Source organism: Homalodisca vitripennis, chromosome 4 (genome assembly GCF_021130785.1).
Source record: "Homalodisca vitripennis isolate AUS2020 chromosome 4, UT_GWSS_2.1, whole genome shotgun sequence".
In the NCBI taxonomy this organism is placed as follows: Eukaryota; Metazoa; Arthropoda; class Insecta; order Hemiptera; family Cicadellidae; genus Homalodisca; species Homalodisca vitripennis.
The window spans coordinates 174,193,556-174,217,401 of NC_060210.1; the positions used below are offsets into that span (position 1 = coordinate 174,193,556).

General features: G+C 33.3%; 1 protein-coding gene across 1 annotated transcript in view; it reads right to left on the reverse strand.

Annotated features, from left to right (window-relative positions):
• Positions 1–265: 265 nt before the first annotated feature.
• LOC124360680 (5-oxoprolinase) overlaps positions 266–23,846 on the reverse strand; it is a 70,195-nt gene continuing 46,614 nt past the window's right edge. The window contains exons 11-21 of the mRNA XM_046814502.1: positions 22,581–22,719; positions 20,814–21,094; positions 18,157–18,304; positions 13,567–13,679; positions 8,942–9,215; positions 7,288–7,520; positions 6,704–6,815; positions 3,890–4,114; positions 3,511–3,754; positions 1,546–1,643; positions 266–598 (exon numbers count right to left, since the gene is read on the reverse strand). Coding sequence (XP_046670458.1) covers positions 455–598; positions 1,546–1,643; positions 3,511–3,754; positions 3,890–4,114; positions 6,704–6,815; positions 7,288–7,520; positions 8,942–9,215; positions 13,567–13,679; positions 18,157–18,304; positions 20,814–21,094; positions 22,581–22,719 — 2,011 coding nt within the window. The 3' untranslated portion in view covers positions 266–454. The remainder of the gene's footprint in view (positions 599–1,545; positions 1,644–3,510; positions 3,755–3,889; positions 4,115–6,703; positions 6,816–7,287; positions 7,521–8,941; positions 9,216–13,566; positions 13,680–18,156; positions 18,305–20,813; positions 21,095–22,580; positions 22,720–23,846) is intronic.

Consider the following 23,846-nt stretch of genomic DNA (forward strand, 5'->3'; position numbering starts at 1 on the left):
ATTAAAATATTATGAGTAAAGTATTTTTATGATTTTGAAGTATATTTTTTAAACTTCTTGTTTCCTTGGTAATTTAGATATTTTTATTCAATGTACACAAAGTTACTTTACAAATAAGAAAACCTGCTGTACATTTGTAAATTGATCCAAATAATCTTGTCGTTCAATTTCTTCATCCTCGCACAAACCGTGAATAAATTTGCCTGAATAATTTGATTTGCAATAGCAGAACAACTGTTTTAGGATAATTGAAATAAAACCAACATTTTTAAACAATATTATATTTAATAAATTTATAACAATATTATTATTCACTAAAGTATAACCATTGTAATAAAATATATAAGAGATTAACACATGATAAATTATCTGCAAGACCAAAAATGTTTGTAATTCAGTACCTTACCTACTATAGCACAGATACTCTAAGAGCTAAATAATAATTTTGATTTGATCAGACGGATTCTTGAGCCTTGCGGTACTCAAACAAGCTTCCTCTCTCTAACACAGAACAAGGCTTGTTGGGGTTTTGGACTGATTCACCCTCGCCAATAGCTCCCCAACCCCCACCTCCGGGAGTAAACATTTGGAACACGTCCTACAACAGTCATATTCATATTTTTTCAATGATCTTAAAATACATTTCAATACAAACATATACATTTCCATATATATAAGTCTCTTAGAGCAGTTTCAAAAGAAAACTACAATGTTTTAATGTACAATATTTCGTTGTAATTAACAACTTTGTCAAGTACACTTTTAAAACATACACAGAATAAAATAAACAAACAAAAGCTTTTTGTTACCAGGTTTCTTAAATCCTTAACGTCTTGAAGTGTGTTGCCTATTGGCTTAAATAGTCTCTTAGAGCAGTTTCAAAAGAAAACTACAATGTTTTAATGTACAATATTTTGTTGTAATTAACAACTTTGTCAAGTACACTTTTAAAACATACACAGAATAAAATAAACAAACAAATATAGTGTTGGTAAATATAACAGTCATGTAACTTTGATTTGTTTACATTGTTAAAAGAAGCCTAAATTTCTAAAATCTGTTGCTCTAAAATTGTAGAATTTGTTCATAAAAAGACTCTCAATTTACCAAAGTTTTCTGTAGTAAAGAAACTATTCAGTTATGGAAAACTTAATAAGTATAACAGATATATTTTTTTCAACTTTAGGAAAAGAGCTTTTAAAGTGACGAAAATGGCCTTGGAAATACATAATTTAACTACCAGTTTCAGTGTCAAAAAACTTAAACTGTATAAATAATAATATGTTAACATTCAACATTAATACACTGTAATTTTTACCAAAAATAAGAGTTGATCATCTTTGTTACAGGTAGCTGACAGTTTGTTTTGATGAATCTGATATCTGATGGAAAGATGCTTTATCATTACTGGCCAAGGTCCAGATTCAGTAACTAACATAGGAATTTTGTTAGTTGAAAAGGATCAGGAAGCGAAGATCAACAATATAACACTGCTGTAATAGAATTATACCATAAACTTGTTATTACATAAAACTAATATCTTACCCCAGGACCAACATTTATTGCTGTCTTTGCTCCAAGGTTAATAATTCTGCCATCTGCCTTCAACATCAAATTTAGACCCTTAGCCCCAGGCAGCCCACCTGAAAATTTACAACGGAAATTGAAAACATACAGGTGGAAATCGATACGTAGAATTTGAATTTGATTATACCTATGAATTACCAACACACACAAGCACATGCATACATGCATGCACACACGCTTACACTCATGGACTCACACTCACTCACACATACACGCACGTGTGTACATGCGCAGACACTCACACACACACACACACATATTTAACACATTGGGTGCAGCACGGTCACCGGGGACCGCGCGCTCTACCGCTTGTTTACTGTTTCAGTGTGGTGTAGCCACTTGCTAGAGCGGGGTGAAACTACGCCACAGTTTAATTTCTAGGTCAACATGGAATATATTTATATAGACTACATACTAGATAGTAGGATACTTAACCCTTTAACCGCTGATGTCCTCGTTTGAGGACGTCTGCATGTTTCATGATACGTTTCGTAGTATCACTATATTTTTGGTATTTAAACAGATAGCGAGGTCTAGTTTGCTGGTTTGTCATTAAAAAAGATAAGACCAACAGATATTCAATGTTTATACGTTGGCATCACGGTTTCACAATAGTCACATGATTCAAACACGACAATCTGTCACCAGCTGCTTATGCTAGGTAGACAGCAAATATTTTCACAAAAGAAAGTATTACTTCTGTCATCAGATAGTACGGCTATTGATGAATTGAAATCCAAAAAAGGAAAATAAAGTCTTTATACCCAGTAGGCCCAAAATGATACGCCACTAAAACGCCTTAATGGGTGGAGTAGATTTGGCAGACCAAACGCTCTACTTTTATTTGGATGAAAGGCGCTATTGGAAAAAAGAAGCGTTCCACATTTTTATAGAATGATTGTAACCTCTACATCCTTTATAAAAGGAACACAGACAGGCCCATTTCAAGACTACCTTTCAAAATTTCTATTATAGAAGCAGACACTGAGGTATGACTCGGTGACCCCACTCCGGTACAACATGCAGGTTTTGGTAATGACCCTCTTTACCACTAACTGGAAAACAAACAGTGAAATTAATCAGTGTGCAGTGCTCAGAGTACAGGTTCAGGAGCCACCAGCCTAGTCAAATGGATAAGGTGGCAGGAACAAGTAGTAGTTCACAACAATATTGTTGATTACAGCCGTCATGCCTCCTTAAAAATCATCACTATAATGTTTGAAGAGAATTTAGATAATAGAAAATTGAAAAGGAATCATTAATTTTGTTTCAAGAACTTCAAAATTAAGAAAGGGAAATAAATTTAGTTTTAAATAATTATTACATTTTAAATTTAACTGATTAAAATTAAGAATGTAACGATGAGGTGAATGAACACAAAATTAATTTAACATAAACAAAATTAACTAACAATAAAATTATCTTAAAGTTGACAAGAAATTGTTAAATTTGTTTGTATTATTATATTTTTAAGCGATTTATACCATATTTATGATAAATGAAAGATGAATGATTTATGAAATGTCACATTATGTTGCAAGAAATATATGAAACAACCTATTATGTGTATAATAACTTTTCAGTGTTCCATTTAGATTAGTTCTGCTAGTTTATTATTATTTGCATTTTAATTTTTCTGGTTCTTGTCCTTCTCAATCCTACTGTTTAGGAATGAAAATTATAATATTCCAAAGCCAACAAATATCAGCTGAGAGAATAGGGTAATACTTTTTACAATATTGCTACTTTATTTTATGTCACACAACCTGTTTATTTTATGTCTTATTTGTTGTCAAATATCTAATAATGCAAATTAATAGGGAAATCTATGCAAAATTGTATCTAATCTTTGGAATATGGCTTCTTGAGTTATGTCTCATTTTAATTCAATTACATTTAAGATAATAACTAAAAGAAACAAACCTTCCAGACCATATGGAGCAAACACCCTGCGCTCTGTTAGGATGGATAGAGTCATAGGCGCTCTGAAGAGAAGTTCTCTGACAACACCGTCACCACCACGATATGCTCCTCCTCCGCCAGAGCCAGGGCGCAGGCTGAATTGCTGCAGGATCACCGGGTAACGATGTTCCAGCACTTCCGGATCTGTTATCCGAGTGTTGGTCATGTGGGTGTGGACTCCGCTGTGACCATGCCATGTGGGACCCTGGTATTAATATACAATCAGTAATGTGCAAGCTGAAAATATTAAACTATTGTAATAATCCATAGATAGTTATTACAGTACTACAGTTACAATATAAAAATAACACTAAGTAAACTAATAAAATGTGATACTGACCGCTCCTGCACCACCAGCCACTGTCTCATAGTAGCCCCAACCCTCTTGGCCGAATGTCACGTTGTTCATGCAGCCCTGCGATGCAGCACATGTCTTGAATGCCTTAAACACCACATCCACTATGCGCTGAGAGGTCTGCACATTACCTCCAACAACTGCAGCATCATCTGATGGGTCCAGGAGACACCCCTCTGGGATTACTGTCTTCACTGGGTTTAAGCAGCCCTGTACCACATTATTTCAGAAGATTAAGATGTATATTAAAATGTTTTTCAATGATAGTAATAACAAAACACTTTACTTTTATTAGAAAATATCTGATACATTTCATGGGAACTCATTACCTCTTCAATCAGACAGAATAGCCTTTTCCTTAGGGCTATGATTAAGGCTATGATGATATTTATATTAAATTGTTTGGACATGAATTTATTGTTAAAACTATGATACAACTGTATTTGAGGAATAGGAGTCCTAATAAGTCTTTATGACCTAAAATAGTCTTAACAGAAGAATGCTTCAATTACTGATCATTATCCTGAGTGAGGCCAGACTGTCACACTAATAATAACAGCGAAAGTAAAGATGATACTTAAACTAAAATATATAGAAAGATTTACAAAGTAAGTGAATGATTCATTAATCCATTTTATAGTACATTAATTAATCTATTGTCAAATTAGAATACAATGAGTGAGCATAAACATATTTAAACACTCTAATAACTTTAATACTTTCAGAATGATTATTGAAGAAAAAAAATCCAGTAAAAAATTACCAAGAGTTATTTGAAAAGGTAGCTGAACAACCCAAACCAGTACGTTTTCCGCTCCCATGGATCCTCCTTCACACTCAATCATTATGGCAGTTATAAAATTAACCTATATCTGTCTTTGTAACAAATATCTGCCTTATCTATTAATTATAAATCAGACTAGTTGATGTAATTAACCATTTAGAGATTGGACAAAATTTCTTGGTGCTTTACATCGGTCTTATAGGTAACCATGATTGAAACAAGAAAATAGCAGAATAAATAAATTTGTAAACAAACTGAGTACATTCAAATGAGATTCTAACAAGTGACATACTTATTCATAGAGTAAAAATTAAAAATAATAGACTGGAAAGTGAATGTTAAACATTGGTGACAAGATTTGATTTCAGTGCACTCTTTATATTGACGTACTCTCTCTAGCTCAACGGAAATTTATTATTTGAACACTGCTATAAAACTTAATGTAAAGAACAAAAATTTGAAAGTATCATGTGGCAAGATGAATGAATGAATGAATGAATTGATTTTATTTCCCAAATATATGTACAATATTACAATACAATCTGTACAATTAACTTCTAAATTTTTACAATACCGAACGAAGTTTGAAATGTGAACAAAGAATAAGAAATAATCATCATAGAATAAACAACATAAAATAAACATCATAAAAATAATATGTATAATAACATTGTCCTCGGGAAATGAGCCTGCATGGGCTATGATGCCTGTGCGCAGACTCGAGTTGCTCACGCCTGAAGAAATAACGGACTGGATATAATTTAAAAAAAAAATGAATATAAATATAGTACAAAATAATACACCATTACACACCACACACATACATATATGAATGCACATACAGATGCGAATATGCAATGAATATATTAAAAGGAAAAAACCGCCTATCAAGAAATATTCCATTCGTACATGTTAAATTCTGCACGAAACTTTATTTCCACAAACACAATCATGAGTTTATGAAAGTGCATGTCCAGCAATGGAATTTGGCTGAGCGTCATTGAAGCGTGTCACTCAGTAGGCTGGTATCTCTTTTGTCTGCTAGGGATGTACAAATTTATTTTGTGTATGATTGTCCGTATGTCTATCTGTCGGTAAAACATCCTGATAATTAAATGAGCTATAGATTTAAAATTTAGCAAGCAATCCACGAATCCTGTTATGTGACACATGATGTGACATACTCCTTGACATACCTTGTTTAATACAAGCACATACAATTTTACAAAGATTGGGCAAGAAACAATGTAATTAATTTTTTAATTTAACCTCGATCACAAGTTGTCACTTGACAAGAACATAAAACGCTCTGTTGCCATTAGAGAAATTTTTTTCTTATTTTTTCCACTGAGGCAGAAATAATAGTTATTAACAGTTTGTAGACCAACATCACACCTAAAACACAAACTATTCTTTATTTAAAAGCCATAAGTTGTTACATCATTAGTAACGGTATAGCAATGATTGAGCTTTTTGAACAGGTAAGAATTGACAATTTATAGTCAGTCGCTTGTTGACCACCGTATTATGTTAAAAAAAGATAATCATTGATGAAATATCCCAAAAAAAGAACAATGATGAAAGTTACAGTTGAATTCATATAACAAATCATCATCTAATTGTATTTAGAATTTTACCATTGCTACTACAAACATATTTTGGACAGAGTAGTCAGAAATTAGACTTCTGTTCGTTGTTTGTTTTCTGACGTCATGACATTGAATTTGTAGTATTACTTGTCATAACATTTAAAATACCATTTGCAATTTTTTTAAACGTCTGGTGATGCTATTTGCCCCAAAATCAATTTGAACATTCTCAACCATTCAAAAGTTAAATTGGGCGTGGGGCTTTAGTGACAACAGATATATAGCAAATCAACTCATTTTCCTAAGGAAGTAAGGTAGCTAAACTACTCTAATGTACAATTATATAGAAAAACTTATAATTAAAAACATTATTTTAGCAACGTAAAAATCATGCATATTAGTTGCATGTAGTGATTTGTCATATACCTGATTAAGCGGAACATCCCGACCGATCATGCAACGCAAGCAGTAGATGAGAGCTGACATGGTGATGGCTCGGGGAGCATTACAGTTACCCCACACTTCTGGACCAGTCCCACTGCGCCAACATTCAAACTATTCAGATTATATGCCAATATATAACTCATTTTAAGAAAATTGTCATGAAAACTGTCAATGTGGATAGGGTGATTCCAAAATCTTCTAAATTCATACTCAAAAAATACTTTCAAAATAATCTTTATGAGCATATCAATAATTTATACTCACTCTAATTCAGAAAAATACTTCAAAAAAGAAAAACATTATATATCTAGATATGAATAATTATAACTTTATATAGATCATTTCCACTTATGCAAGTATAAATTGAATATTGAAGGCTTACAGTATTTTCAATTGTACAGTGAAAAACTGCAAGTAGTCTTGTAAGTGTGTCATAACTAAAAATTTTTTGTAATCTATTTAACTACATTATGTTTTATTAAAACATTTTAAATATAAATATTCTTATATTTACTATGACCTGAGATTTAGCGTCTAATAAATACCAATAACAACGCTTTGTTCACCTGAAGTCACAAACAGCACTGCCAGTGTTTACATCAATGTCTACAGTGAGTTGGATAGGAGAACCATCGTCCAGGTACTCCACAGCAGACAGCTGGTGGCTGGGGGTGGCTGTACCAATGTCCCGCAGCATATCCCGTACTGCTAGCTCCGCATTCTGCTGGATATGCCCCATGTATGCTTGCACCACATCCAGGCCGTACACATCTATCAGCTCTCGCACTAGATTTATCCCCTGTAAACAAGGATACTATAGTCTAGACCAATACCGAGGTAAAATTACTAGGGATTCCAAGCTGTACTGATTTATAAAAGTACTAGTACACCAGTACCGTGGTAGATGCTGTACTAAGTCAGTCTTTCACTCAGTATAGATCTGCAGTGAAGATGTTAACATGTATTCTCACTAGTCAGTATAATTATAAAATAGTTTAACATGTTGACTGTGGTTTCAATGCTGCCTCGAGCTTAGGAACAGTATTCAATCACTCACACATTATGGAGCCCCAATTAAAGCATTAATACGTAAAATCATAAAAGTTTAGCAACATTTATGCACAAATAAATAATAAGTGACACAGGAACTCATTTGAACTGTGTAATATCGATCTTTTAAAAATACAACTTAACGCGTATTTTATAGTTATTATGAAATAAATTAACGTTCTTAAAATATTTTCTTATTTAAGACTATTCTACAACTATAGTTAACAACATCTAAACATTAAAACAACTCCCCAAAAGATTACAAGGCCTTATTAACCAGACGTTCCTTGAGTTTCCTCTTAAAAGTATTTATTTTTTAGTCTGCTTTAATATTTTGTGGAAGAGATACAAACAATTTAGATCCACACTATTTTGATTTTTTTGCAAAAAGTTTGCAGGTTGTGAGCAGGCAGAGCCAGTTGGCACTATAATTATGGCCAATATTTTTGGGTAGTTGAAATTTTGTTTGATATTCAGTATAGTTTAATAGATATAAATTTGATAAATAGTTAGTATACCTAATGATATATAGTGCTCCTTAACCGAGATCTGTGGTTCAAGTTTTAATATTATTCTGATGGCTTTTTATGAGCCCTTAAAATGGAAATCCAAATTATTAATGGAGGTGGTGCACCTATAAAGAGATACCAAATGCTATTATAGAGTGGATATATGCAAAATAAATACATTTGAAAGCTTTAAAATCACACAAATTTTGCATTTTAACATGAAGATAGTGTTAACATAATTTCTTTAACGTGAATATTCCAATTCAGGTTGTCAGCCCTAAGAATTTAGTTGCATTGCTTTCTGTTATAATCTGATTGTTGAAAGTAATTGGTGGCTAAACTATTTCTTTATATTGCTGTGTTTTACAGACTATGATATTAGTTTTTCTGCATTTATTAGCAAATGGTTTTTCATAAAATAATTGTTGAGGTGTATTACATTTTCATCAACTATTTGAAAGATCGTTGATTGTCAGTTAGAGGGTTATATCGTTAAACTGGCTACTACAAATGCAGTCTTTAGCAGATATATCCCTATTATTCACAAAGGGTTCAAATGTGTTTTTGTTAATAATCTATAAGTATACATTTTAACTCATAACTTGCACACAATACTAAAAAAAATTAACATTTTGCTCCTTAAAATTACCCTCACACATACCTTTTGGTTGGCAGCTATCTGGGCCTTAAGATCAGAGATGTTCTCCTTGAGGTTGCGAGTACCCGAGGAGCCTGGAACCAAGGCAGGGGCCATCAAGGCCTCAGTCACCTCCTGTTCACAGAACTTGCCTCCTTGCACTAAGAAAAAGCTCTTGAATGTAGCACCTTCTTCCCTCAGAGACTTGGAGTGAGGAGGCATGGAACCCGGCGTGATGCCACCTATATCTGCATGGTGGCCTCTGCTTGCCACAAAAAACACTGGCTTTTCAATGCCTCTGAACAGATCAACAGAAAATACTGATGATAAATTCTGTCTTTATTATAGAATCAAGCATAAAATACAGATATTTAGTAAAAAAATCGATAAGGGAAATATCAATTCCATACTGCTTACAATCCTAAACTTTTTGTTTTAAATATAGTTTGTTGATTTTAAGAAATACAATTAATGATTAAAGATTGTAACATGTTACTTTTTCATGTACGAAATTGGTATGATTATATGAATTTCAAAACCAGAGCACCCGAGAATATCGCCACTTCTCCGCCTGAGCATGGTGAGAGGGAAACGTTTCCCCAACCATGTGGCCAAGCGAGTCTATATTAACAACGGTCAACTGGTCAATTGAAGAGTAAATTTTCAACTGCAAAGGGTCTACAGTAGTGGACGACTGTGATTGCTACTCGGACCGACTACTATCCTCGCTGCTCCTACATCACAACCCGACGTCAATCTTGAGGTCTACAGCACCAGGTAAGGGACAGCAACTCTATTCTGTACTAAATTATTTCAACCATCAATAATACCACCAATGTTTATTGAAATAGATTTTAATATTTTGTTTGCCAAAAAAGATTCCTTTCAATAGATGAACATTGGTTTTCACTACTTAGTTCAAAACATAAATTATTTCCATTGTTTCTTTTTCAAGTAATCTTAAATTATAACTTCTAGTTATTTGGATTATTTTTTAAACTCAATCAATAGTAGAAAAACGCACTCAAATTCTCCTTCTAAATTTACTCAGGACTCACTAATTTACTATTTTTCCTATCTGGTGATTGTTCTCGCTCCTCATCCTTAATGAATTTCTTTTAACAAGTATCTTTTTCCTGCCAATTACCTTGATACTGTTTTCTTTCCAGCGATTGTCCTGGCATCCCATTCTTATGATTTGCTTCTACGATTGTCCTGGCATCCCATTCTTAAGATTTGCTTCTACGATTTTTTTTTTCAAAAATGTTTTTTAATACACCGTTTTCACGATCATAGTTATGTTATATGATTATTATTCATTTATTTGTGTACATTTATAAACTACTTCAGATAATTTTTTTAGATTAAAACTTAATAAAATACATTGTATACTAATTCTTTATATTTTTGTAAGTAGTTATACTTTTTTCCTTTATAAATTTCAGGACTAACAACCCTTTTCTATACATGGCGAATGTCTTGGCACCCGTACCTGACGATTTCCTTTAATTATTTACTTAGTATTTTAGCTTATTTAAAGTGAATTTTGTAAATAGGGTACGTGTTGAATTTTTTTACCATAGAGCATAATTCATGGTAATTTATCTTGGTGGCTTATAGTGCCTGGTTTAAAGCATTTATCATTTTCTTAGCTTGTACATAATAGAGCCACCACAAACCTGCATGTTGTGTGATAAAGTGATTAATTTGCCTTTTTTCCATAAATATTTGCTTAACACATAACATATACCAGAATTTATTTTATATTTTGGAGTCATATATTCGTCTACCGAATAAATACAATTTCATCAATTTTTACATTATAAATTTTCCAGCTTTTGCATCTCAAAAATATTTTTTGTGTTAACTATTTTGTGCTTGCTTCATGACTCTAGTAGTTGCGCTGTGATACTGGTGCTGACTAGTACTTAATTTCTAAGACTGAATGTTTGCTATTGGTGTTATTTGAGTGTTGTTTACCACAGATAATATACTTCCATTTACCTTGTTGCTTTAATTTTTGTATTTTGCTTGTACTAACTGCCATTATCTAAGGAATTCGTCTTCCCGACTGGGCTCTAACCATTATTACCGTATATGTATTCTCTGATCAAAATATGAGTGGAGCATACTCTATCAAGATTTGGATTCGATACTATTTGTACACACACCACTTTTACTGATTGCCTACTTACTGACCAACGTATTAACAAACACTACAGTATACTGGGTGAATTGTTGCCATTTTAAGATAAAAATTTGTTTTTTAATATGCTAAAATACTGTAAGTAAATAATTATTAAAGGAAATCGTCAAAGTGCGGGCACACGTATTCCCCATATTTTTGTGAAAGTTAGAGGGAACACTGAATAGAGTGGTTTGTTTTACAAATTCTAAATTAGTTTCAGTGATTTTCCATTTTGTCCCATGTATTTCAGAACCTGCCTTTTAACATTCCAGATGTTTCAATAAGTTGTCGTAATTTTTAAACATACAAATTATTTGATGAAAATGTTGAAATGAACCCTATTTGACCTATTTTGGTCTGACCAAAAGTCTGAAACTGAGGTTTTTAAACATATTTCAGGAAAGCTTAATTTCATAATAAATATTTACAGCACTACTTTTATTATTACATTTTTAGTTTTGCATGTACTTTACATAAATGTTTATATTTATTTTGCATCCCTCACTAAAATATTAGGTCACCAAATTAATGTTTCAAAATAATGAATAGCAGTACACATAAATTTATTTTATAAAACTTACTTATTTTAAGTTTGAAGGCTGAATATTGAAATGAAATGGGTGTACCGAGCTGGTAAAAGTAATTTAGCCAAGATACGAGGGTCGTCCACAAAGTAACCTCCGTTTTGAAATAAAAAATAAACCAGTTGAGATACAAAAAGTTTATTATATAAATGTTAAAACTACAGCTTTTCTCTACTTTTCTACATATGCACCATATAAATTCAAGCACTTATCATATCTTTTAACAGTTTTTGAAATTCCGTCTTTAAAAAAATCTGCCGCCTGAGAACGTAGCCAACCTGTCACAGCGTTTTGAAGCTCTTCATCACTCGCAAACCTCTGAGATGCAAGCCACCGCTTCATGTACAGGAAAAGATGGAAATCACTGGGAGCCAAGTCCGGGCTGTAGGAGGGGTGGTCAAAAACGTCCCATTTGGAATTTTCCAAAAGTTCTGTTGTTCTTTGAGCTGTATGAGGGCGAGCGTTGTCATGGAAAAACACAACACCAGATGTCAGAAGACCACGACGCTTGTTTTGAATCGCTCGTCGTAGCCGTTTTAAGGTTTCACAGTAAGCTGCAGCTGTAATGGTTGTACCACGCTCCATAAATTCAACGAGCAAGATGCCCTTAGCATCCCAAAAAACTGTAGCCATCAATTTTCACACTGAAAAAGATTGGCGAGCTTTCTTTGTCTTGCTTGGCGAAGCGGTATGACCCCATTGCATTGACTGTTGTTTTGTTTCGGCATTCACATAGGCTACCCAAGTCTCATCTCCTGTAACGATCCTGTTCAAAAATGTTTCTCCTTCAACGTCATACCGAGTAAGAAAGACTATGGCAGAACTCATTCTTTTCATTTTGTGATCATCGGTGAGCACTTTTGGAATCCAACGAGCACAAAACTTGTGATAGCCTAGTTTTTCTGTCACTATCTCATGCACAAGACTTCGAGAAATTTCAGGAAAATGATCTGAAAGTTCCGAGATTGTGAAGCGACGGTTCTCGTGAATTTTCTCATCCACTTTGTTCACCAAATCATCACTGACGAGAGATGGCCTACCACTCTGGTCTTCATCGTGAACGTTCGTTCTTCCATTTAAAAAAAAACGAACCCATTGACGAACTACACCTTTGCTCATAATGTTTGGACCATACACCGCACTCAATTCACGATGAATTTCAGCTGCTGTGTAACTTTTCGACCACAGAAATCTTATTACACCACGCACTTCACACTTGGTGGGATTTTCTATCACGGCGCTCATGTTTTTACGTTGTAACAAAAGAATGCGCGATCGCACAATGCTCTCCCTTGCACAGCTAGAAGCATACTGAACGGCTCCGCACGCCGATGTGAGAATGGCGGCGCTACCCCCACTACTTATCGCGCCACGCCCAAACGGCAGTTACTTTATGGACGACCCTCGTATTTATACAATCAGTTTTTGTGTTAAGTATCGATTTGTTTGGGCAGTTTAGGAGACAATTATTGTTTCTACAACCAGCGTTATATGTCATATGTATACTTTGGAACAGGAGTGGTTTTCGCTCTCAGAGGTAATGTTCATTGAAGCTATGCAGAATTTTCAGTAAGTGCTTCCATGAGGACAAAATTGTAATAAGCTTTAATTGCAATAAGATTTGGTATACAAATTTTACCTAAAATAATTATTTGAAATATACAATTGAGAAGAGATTCAAAACTGATCTCTAGTTTTAAAATTAGCAATAACATGTCAATACTTTAATAGTTAAATGATGTACAAAAAAAAACAAATTAATACACTACTAGAGAAAAATAAACAGGTATGCAAGTTTTAAAGGAAAACCTGTTTCATACTACTTCAAGGAAGTATACTTGTCTCACAAACAGAGACTGAAATCTCAAAACACTAACTTGTAGAATACAGGAGTGATGACAGTTAGGTCTGGAAGATGGGAGCCTCCAGCCTTAGGATGGTTGGACAGGATCACATCTCCTTCGTGGAAGTTATCTCTCAACATCTTCATCTATACCAAACATAATAGTTACATCTTGATCATTGTGTTTACAGAATATTGTTATCTCAAAAGTAAAAGAAATATTTTGAGTAAATAAGTACCAAGTTAAAGTAAAATATTAACAGAAAGACTTAGTATTTTTATTTTATATCATTTTACACTAATAACTTCAATTTCAATGCACCAAAAAATGTAAAAATCATTTCTGCTTGGTTACAACAAATTTCACATTCACAGACTATCTCAATTTATATCTGACTAGCAGTTACCCACGGCCTCACGTATTTTGTAGGTTTTGCACCTGTATGAGTAATTCTGGTTCGGTGAATAACATTTCCGACGCTAATGTTGAGTTTGCTTTCTTCCCATGATCAAGAAAATATGTTCAAAAGTATATATTTACTAGCAGTTACCCGCGGCTTTGCACGCATTTTCCTGTTGAAAACTTGGACAGGATTATTACTTTATTCGTGTATTCTTTATCTATGACATAATAAACACTCCTGAGATAATCAATAGTCACTCAAAGCTATTCCAATCTCCTGATCCATTTTAGATTTAAGTTTAAAGAACAGTGTTTTGGGGTCCTGAAGTCTTAAAGTGAAACAGTTTTTATAAGATTCGTATTTCCTCCAACATTCCATGACAATTTATTGAAGTGCTCAGACGATTTCAGTAACAATAAGAGTTAGCTTTTTTATCCCAATGACAAAAGTTTATCATCCAACTAAAAAGTTGCTGCGGTCAATATGAGTCTGTTCTGGTCATTTAAATTCACCCCCGGTCTAATCTATTTACAGTTCCACAATTGATTTATGCTGTTGCACTAACCAAAACAATGGTCTCACATGTTGGTTTCGGAATTCAACTTAGATTAAATTTTGGTGATTAAGTGATTTTGATATTTTTACCGATCAATAAATATGTATAAGGGGTATATGCTCCTAGTATAAGGGCAAGAGTGTGTTATCCCCATTTACTTTTCAATAACTACAGTAAAAATGCCAGACACAATGTTAAAGGAGCTAACCAGATTCGATTACTTTATGTGCAAACATTCACAGCTTTATTGAATGAGGTAGTTTTTATAACAGCGTATAAATAGCATTTCCATGGCATTAGATGGATTATTGATCATTGGCGCAATCAAAGTTTAAAATTAGATAATAACTTCGTCTCTGCAATCTGCATTACACTACTGATCAAGCAGTTTACAGTAATTTAATAGTTACCAAAATTTCAATGTAAACAAATGTTTCTGCCTCTTTGATGAACTTAAGCTGAAAGTGTTAACAGCTGAAAGTATCAGTTCACTTTGTATTACGTTTCGTAGTGCAATCTGCCGGATCAAATATAAAACACTCTAATATCAACAATTTATAAATAAAAAATTAATTAAATAAACTATTTAAATCGAACCAAATCATGAATCTAAACCATTCTCGAATCCCCTTCAACACACACAAAATTTCATCAAAATCGGTCCAGTCGTTTAGGAGGAGTTGTCACATACACACGAACACAAGAAATATATATATATATATAAAAGATGGTCATTGTAATTTACGTCAATGTTGGTATTTTTTGTTTCATTGCTGATTTTACCTCTTTTCTGATCAAGAAAATATATATACAATACAGCTCTGAGAACCCAACTTTTATCAAAAGACAACTAATTTAGATTTGATAACAGATTGTATATATATATATAGGTAAAATATATATACAGGGTGATTCAAAACTAAACAGCAATCTCTCGGGAGCTTATTCTATAGCTAAAAACAAGTAAAAAAGTTCATATAACCATATGCCCGGAAACGCTTCGTTAGCGAGTTACGCCTAGCGAAAGATTTCGCCCGGATTTCAGAACCCTTGGTGAAGTCAGGCCATATAAAAATGGTAAAGGTAGTTACAAAGATACAAATAACGATTGTTTTTTATGTTTTTATATCTGACAAATTTATTAAAATTCGTCCCCAGAGCTGTAAATGCAATACTTTCAGAGATATCTTACGTAAAACACAAGAATTGGTGCAAAGAAATAACACATTTTTGTATTTAACGTAAGATTACTTCCATAAATGTTAAATAAAGGTCATTTTTTTCTTAAACAGATTTGTAGAACATTTAATTCTGAAAAGATTCATGTGAATTACTTAGGAAAAAAAATTAATAATAGGTATTGAAATTTAGCTTTATTTAAAAATAAAACAGACACACAAAAATGCATATTCTTATCTGCATAAAATATTAACTAATGTTTAGGTTGTGAGTAACAGCTGATCATTTATTCAACACTTTTTATCGTCATATTTTCTTTGCAAAGGTTGGCAATATCAGCTGATCAACAATTAAGTTCATGAAGTAATATTTGAATAACCTTTATGGAGGTTTTTGTGTTGTGGCGTGTGAGATTGTATTTTGTGAGATCCTGTGATTATTTGGAAATATTTTATACAAGTGTATAAAATTTTTATTAAATATTTATTTTTAAAATATTTTATTAAATATTTTTAATAAAAGTGTATGTAATTATCTTAGTAAATAATGGCAGATAATGTAAATGGTATGTATTCGTTTGAAGAGTATACGGACATGATACTGATTTACGGCAAAGTTAACAAGAATGGTTTAGCTGCAGTTCAGGAATATCGTGATACTTTTCCACATCAGCAAAAGAACACCTGATCGCAAAACATTTGAAGCTGTGGAGAGACGACTTAGAGAAACTGGTAGCTTTAAACCGAAGCTAATAGATACTGGTCGTCAACGTAGCGCAAGGAACTATAATAATGAACAAGCAATAATAAATGCTGTAGAATTATCACCAACCACAAGCACCAGACGATTATCACGTCAGTTAAATATTTGCCAGTCAAGCGTATGGCGGGGGACACTTCATGAAGCACAGTTGTACCCATTCCATATAACACGTGTTCAAGACTTATTACCGCAAGATCTTAATAAACGGAAGATGTTCTGCCGCTGGTTAAGAAGAAATTGTTTACGACATCAGTATTTTCTTCGGCATATTCTCGTTACTGATGAACTCCTGTTTTACTAGAAATGGAATTGTAAATTTTCGTAATACCCATACTTGGGCGTACGACAACCCAAATGAAACTGCGACGAGGCATTTTCAACATACATTTTCAGTCAATGTATGGCTTGGTGTTCTGGGTGATAATTTGATTGGTCCATTTTTCCTCCCTAATCGACTTAATGGAGTAGCGTACTTAAATTTTTTTAAGAACAAACCTGCCTACTCTCTCGGAAGATATTCCTGTTCAAAACAGAATAAATGCATGGTTTATGCACGACGGAGCACCTCCACATTTTTTCTAATGATGTGAAAAACTATTTAAATGATACATACGGTAGACAATGGATTGGTCGAAATGGACCAGTAAAATGGCCACCACGTTCTCCTGACCTCACGCCAGCAGACTTTTTCTTATGGGGTTGGATGAAGTCAATTGTTTATTCAAAAACGGATTAACACCATAGAGGAGTTACATAATCGCATTACAGAGGCGGCAGAAACTATCAAGAATGCTCCAAAACGTTATGAAACGCGCTAGAAAAGAGTGGATTCGTCGTGCGAAAACGTGCATTGCTAACAACGGAGGACACTTTTGAGCAACTATTATAGGTGATTATTACAGTTTTATAAAGGTAAATACATTTTATGTTAATGTTCAGTCTAGAATAAATGATCAGCTGTTACTCACAACCTAAACATTAGTTAATATTTTATGCAGATAAGAATATGCATTTTTGTGCGTCTGTTTTATTTTTAAATAAAGCTAAATTTCAATACCTATTATTAATTTTTTTCCTAAGTAATTCACATGAATCTTTTCAGAATTAAATGTTCTACAAATCTGTTATTTAAGAAAAAAATGACCTTTATTTAACATTTATGGAAGTAATCCTTACGTTAAATACAAAAAATGTGTTATTTCTTTGCACCAATTCTTGTGTTTTACGTAAGATATCTCTGAAAGTATTGCATTTACAGCTCTGGGACGAATTTTAAATAAATTTGTCAGATATAAAAACATAAATAACAATCATATTTGTATCTTTGTGTAACTACCTTTACCATTTTTATACGGCTTGACTTCACCAAGGGTTCTGAAATCCGGGCGAAATCTTTCGCTAGGCGTAACTCGCTAACAAAGCGTTTCCGGGCATATGGTTTATATGAACTTTTTTACTTGTTTTTAGCTATATAATAAGCTCCCGAGAGATTGCCGTTTAGTTTTGAATCACCCTGTATAGTTGTAAAGGTTTTCAATTAATATTTCACATAATAATCAACCTTACACATACTTTTTGTTAATTTCTTTCCTTCACACCTGCAACCAACACACAACCACAAATTTCAAAATTAGTGGAAATCAACATACGAAATGAATTAAATTACAAATTAGCTCTTACAATTACTGAACACTACAATATAGACATATATCTAGACCAATACCTGATACTGCACTGTCTCCTGCATGGCCCCCAGGTGGACGGGAATATGGGGGGCATTGCTCACCAGGCCTCCGTCAGGCCCAAACAGTGCACAAGAAAAGTCCAGTCGTTCTTTGATATTGGTTGATATTGCAGTTCGTTGCAGCACCCTGTGTGCAACACTCAATTTTAGGACTATGTTGCAAGATAAGTAAATCAGCTATTTACTTTTATATGGCTAGCAAGATTGTTGTTAGCCACCAAGGGGACATATCAAGCAAATTATATTTTCAATAGAATCCATAAAGTACACTTGATTTACTTTTTCACAAGTGTTGTTAAATACAACGGAATACTTGTATAGATATTCATTTGATGAATAATACTTTTCCATATGAAGGATAAGACTCCTTTCATAACTAAAAAAATCCTTTATGTTGCAAAATAATTTCTTAAGCTAACAACCTTTGACCGGTATATGATATTATTTCTAAGAAAACCTTTAATAAATGAGGAATTTATCAACCAAATAAAGACCCCAGAAAAATTAGAGAAGATGCAGAAACTTACTTTGAAATTAACAAATAAAAATAATACAATGCTAATGATTGCATATTTGTAAATGCATTATTAGTGTCTGTTACCAAAACAAAATAACCACACAGCAATAAATACCTTTTGTTAAAAACATTTGATTATTTAATTCACTATATACAACTGGTATGCACAATTGAGTTAAACGGAGAAGGGATGAAAATAAGAGAGGAATATATATGCCTGTATATATATATATATATATATATATAGTGAGATATCCGGGTTTGACTCCCGGCGGAGCAAGTACTTTTTGCGATTCAATATTTATTGAAATTATATATATATACCCCATTTATGAGATTATTTGTTTACTGAACAAAAAAAGACAATTTTGTACTCATAAATTTAAAATGATCTAAAATCAACAATGGCTGTATTCAAACTTCTTAGTTTCTATTATAATTCAATATGGAAGGAATTTATATCTATTAAATGATTTATCCCTTTCAAAAGTAAATGCATGACCAAATGGAAGCCCCATTATAATCATTGCTATTAACACTGGAACCACTCTTTAATGGCTAAGTGAACCAGACACACCAATATAGTGAAACAAGTGTCTCAGATAAACAGCAAGCTGTTAGTGACCGCTTGTGAACTTGGCCAATATTGTAGAATCTCGCACAGTCCACAGTTCCTGAGTTTCTCTCCCTGATTGGTCACAACCACAAAAGGCTCGCAGCGTTGTGAGCGTCACTCTCAACACTCTATGTATAGACTATAGTAATTCTGATCCAGAATGAAAGTTGGAGTCATATTCTATCAACATGTCAAGCCTCTCTAACTATTAAGGTCCAATAACTTTTTGAATTTTCTAGTAGTTAAGAGAGTATCCCATTCATAAGGAAAGTAAGTCATGGCAATGATTACCCTCCAACAGTCCCATAATTAATAATTATTGCCACCAGATCCTCACCAATAAAGCAAGGTAAGGAGTAGGCCTGAACTTAGCAGAATGGCAGTCCTGAGCTCAGCCAACAGTCATGGTGTTAGTGATATATTTGTATCTTCACCATGTTTAGTTTACCTAGTTACCATATTGCAGGTACAAGTCGATTAATTTTATCTGTAGATTTCGATAGTCTCTGTAGTAAGTAAGGCACTACATCCTACTCTGGTGTTTATTGGTATCCAGGGAAACTTTGGCTCTTCCAAAAATCACATTACAAAAATCCCAGATTTTAGAGCAGATGCTTGGGAATAGCTGCCATAAGGCCAAAACGTAGCCTAACAGAGTACGGCTGAAACCACTGTGGATTCCATCAACTGCCTCTGAGGAAAGATCCCAAAGAGCAAGCACCATTCTTCGCAGCCAAAAGGACGGTTTGATAGCATGAAGGAAATGCTAAAATTGCCTAATCTGTCTCATTTTACTCAATACATTTCCTTCAGCTCTTGTTTTTTGTTGTCCAGTGTGCATTACTCTCTGATCTCAAAACCTAAGGTCTTCTGTGCTCGTGTCGGAATGGGCTGATAATTTCCCTCTGAGCCAAGAGAAGTTGGTTTGATTAAAACCATTTTATGATGACCCCTAAGACTAACCAAAGCCTTCAAAAGCCTCGAGGAAAGCCCTCCAAATCTATGTGTATAACTCCACTTAGTTAATTTTAATAGTAATTCATAAATAATTTAACAATTAAACATTTAATTTATATTTGTTTTGATTTTGATGGACATAACAAAAGATTCAAGTAGCTGCAAATGATAAATGGCTCTGGCAGAGCAATAAACATTTTGTGGCAGTCTCAGTCCTTTTTCCCAGAATCAATTGAACCACTAAATGTAAAACTAATTTTTATTGTTCATATTTATCTAAGATTAGGAACATAGTGCAGTTTTAGTAAATAAAAATTACATATAGGTATTTTAAAAGCAACAAATAACTTAAATAAAATCCACAATCTGAAATTTAGCAAAAAGTTTTAAAGAACAACCAACAATTTCTTGAATGGGCCTTAATTAATTATTAATAAAAAAGTTCATATTAAATTTTAAATTTTTATTAAAATAATTAGTCCATTCTTAGATGTATATGAACGTTTTATTACTTTTCTATTTGTTTCCTCAGAACACATCATGCACCTGCCCATCTGTTCCGCGATGCTCATGAAGCGATGAGAGAAGATACTAAGCTGGATAGCATCCAGGTGAGTGCCGACTACCCGCCGCTGGCCAGAACCAACATGTATGAGCAGGTCTCCTGACGTAGTGACAGTGGCTGTACAGTCTGGTTCTACTAAAATAGTGCTGAGCTCGTCCATCACCACCGCTGGCCCTGTGATCTGGTGGCCGGCCCGCAGACTGGACATGAGGTACACAGGACTGTCGCAGTAGCCCACATTGTCAAAGTACACAGATGTTATCTGCATCACCATCAACCACTTTAGCATATTACAGTATTCAGGTAAGCTAAAGCTATATTGAGAACTCGCTTCATAAGCATAATTCTTCAAATGCTAGTATAAATTACAATAAAAACTTCACAATATGCTACACTCAAAAGTTTTGTCCATCGTTTATCAACATTTCTGATTATGGTATATAACATATGGCAATTATTATCACATTATGATCAGTTAAAATAAAGAAGTAAAAATAAATTTGGAATAGGTTCAATTTCAAGTTAATAATTAGTGTATTTAACAAAAAAAGTTTGCACTATCAAGGTTTGGTACTCTTTTGGTGGGTAAAATTTGCATTAAGGGAAGGTTGTTTATGTGTTTACAAATATAACAATACTATTACTATGTGTATAATGCAAAACTCTTAACAATTATAATTGAGTTAAGGACTTGAACAAAACTAGATACTAAGACCATCTGTACTGACCCTCAAAGAATTACACATATTGTTAGGAGAAGACAGAAAGATCATTTAGGAATATCACAAACTATTTGGGTTTAAGTATTACAAAATAGAAAATTTTACGTTCCATACAACAAACAAACAAAATTAATGAGTTGCAGTAACACTTTCTTTATATTATTTGATGTAGCCAGTGGGTGTTGTTTCTAGTACATTTCAGAGGAACTCATTAAAATAGAACGTTAAATATTTATTAGAGACAAGACTGATGTACAATATCTGAGTTTCAAGATACAATAATAATATTAGACTATTTAACACAATTATTATGAATAAAATTACTTCAAAAAATATCTTTAAAACTTTATTGTAAAGATTCACTCAGTAAAACCCATTAGTCTCACTATGCTATCCATATTCATACCAAATGTCCAAAACATCCTTTGCATTCTGCATAACATTGACATAATGCTGATTTTTCTTATATTTGATTAATTCTCTCACACTTAACAGAATCTATGTAGATCCAGACCTATTAAACAACCATCAACTCTATCCTTATATGGTACTACCTTTTGTTCTCATTCCATTCTACATTCCTTCTAAACATTTTCTTCGTTATTTACCTTTTGTTATTAAAAAAATACAAAATAATAAAGTTATGTTTGCACTATCTGCTTGAACAACGTAGGAAGTGAAAAAAAAACGATAAAATATCAAGGTCTTCTGTGCAGAGACAATTCCTAGGTTCAATTTTCTCTAGTCTAGATTTCAGGTTGTGGTCTGGTACGATATACATTTTTTTAGTAGCAGTCCATTGCCGTATTTTGTAGGTTTTAAGTACATGTTTATACATTAAGTTTTTTACAGCTGAGAAATTGGGTGGATTTCAATCCTCAAAACATAGTGTAATACATTTTGTAACATACAACAATGGCTAATGTCTGAAATCTTATTGTACTTTCAAAACGTAAAACTTGAAGATTCATTCTTACACATAGCAAAACTCTGAAAACTCAAACAATTGTGTTCTTAATATCTTACTGTATCAACTGGTGGTGGACCTGAAGCTTTCTCAATGGACTCTTCTATCTTGACCAAGGACTGTCCAATACCTCGGACTCGGATATCATCTACCATTATTGTACGATCAGAAAGCGTAAAACCAAACTCACTTTGGTATCTGCAATACAACAGAAAGTATGAAAATGTCTCAAAGTATAAGCAAACTGTCCTGTAATGCATTGTGCTCTTCTAAATGTAGCAAGACATTTTCGAATATTCACCACTTTGTATTTGATTTCTAAATCAACCACTACCTGCTCGAAGATATTTCTACAAATGTAATTGTTCTGGTGTTCCACACTTCTTACTAGATTTCAATGATTACTTTAATTATTCGTACATGCTGATTTTTAATGACATGGCAGGAACGGTTATGAAGTAGAAGATACTATATAGTGGCACAGATGAAACAGATTTTGGGGACTTTTGAGAGTAGAGACTGTGTGCTTGATTCACTTTCTACAACATGAGCTAGACTTTTGACCATCACATTTTGTTTCAAAAGTTGCAGCACTATATAAGGTATATTGTTTCTTCATCTAGTACATGTTCTGTAAGTAGAGAGATCATTGGCTGAACTTCTACAAGAAGGTGGATTAGTCTGTTTACTTTTCTGAGTCTTTGGGTATTTTGATGTAAAACAGTAATTTTTAGGTTAGCATGTTTGTGTAATAAAAGAGAGTTTTAAAATATTTTGGTTTTTTATTTTTTTTTTAATGCCCTTAGGTGTTTGAATAAATATGTATTTCTGAATGAACATTGTTAAAACTTTTTGTCTTAGTGGTGAGTAACCATACTGAAAATGTAGTTGCTACAACTATCTTATGGCAATTGAGTAGTGGAGTATCTGAAGTGTGTAGTTTTTGTTTAGGCTGGTCAGCTATTGGAACATTGGGACAGCACTCTGAATCACAAGCTAATCAGTTTTTATGATGGTGTTAGTCTGGTTCCTCCATTCTTCTCTAACAGCTGGTTAGATGAAAATAGGTCAAAGTGCTGTCTTACGGTCTTTCAATATTTTTACTTGCAGTGAAACACTAAAATAGTTGAATTTTTGAGTATATGAGCTACACATAAAGTAACTATGGTGGGAAGTGTTAACTCAAATATGAATGTTGAGTCCAGCTCCATTTCACCTTCTGCTTACTGCAGCATCTGATGCTGTCTCGACTTGACTCCTGGAATCTGGAGTTAACGTCCATCTGAAGAGATCCAAAAAGTAGGTGACAAAGAAATTTTAAATGA